The 646-nt window shown below is 35.6% G+C and overlaps 1 protein-coding gene across 2 annotated transcripts in view; it reads right to left on the reverse strand.

The window, feature by feature from the left end:
* Positions 1 to 646, reverse strand: part of LOC119592991 — a gene marked incomplete in the record, with an annotated part of 24,527 nt that overhangs the window by 2,749 nt on the left and 21,132 nt on the right. For both annotated transcript variants that reach the window (XM_037941876.1, XM_037941875.1), the window contains 1 exon segment: positions 155 to 339. In XM_037941876.1, coding sequence (XP_037797804.1) covers positions 155 to 339 — 185 coding nt within the window.

Genomic DNA, 646 nt, shown 5'->3' on the forward strand with positions numbered 1-646 from the left:
AATCAGTTATTCTATATGTTAGTACATTCACATGAAACTTCAGTAAGATGTGAATAGACTTTTTTTTTAAGTAATTTTCAAGCAAACAATAAACATAACTCATAAAGACAATACTAGTTCACCATAATAACAAGAACATCAGAACATGTCTTACCAATTGGCTTTATATACAGTAACTGTCAGGACATTTTGGAACACCTCAATGCATTCAGTTAGGGTTGCTGCTGGGAAGAAATCCTTTATCACATCTTGAATAGCCACCATATTGTAATCTGAGGGGTTTTGGTGAGTGTAGGCCGTCCGGTTTATACAGAGTACAGCCTTTCCGTCAACCACCAACTGTTGGGGAAATCAGGCTGTTTACAACATTCGGTTTCTCCACAGTGTTATTTGCACTATTCGATATTTTACATATGACCACCAGTCTTCACAGAAAGGAAATGCTAGAACTACATACAGGGTTCGTGCACTTATTGGAAGATCAAAATTCGGACTCCTTTCACACCCACTGACACCTTTTTCAGACCCATTTCTGCAGAAGTGTTAACTTGCATATAGAATGTGATCACTAGAGATTCTACGGAACTAATATATTATAATAGCATCAGTAACTTTAAAACTAAAAACTACTATATAAATAATTTGT

The sequence above is a fragment of the Penaeus monodon genome, chromosome 31 (assembly GCF_015228065.2).
Source record: "Penaeus monodon isolate SGIC_2016 chromosome 31, NSTDA_Pmon_1, whole genome shotgun sequence".
NCBI classification, from domain to species: Eukaryota; Metazoa; Arthropoda; class Malacostraca; order Decapoda; family Penaeidae; genus Penaeus; species Penaeus monodon.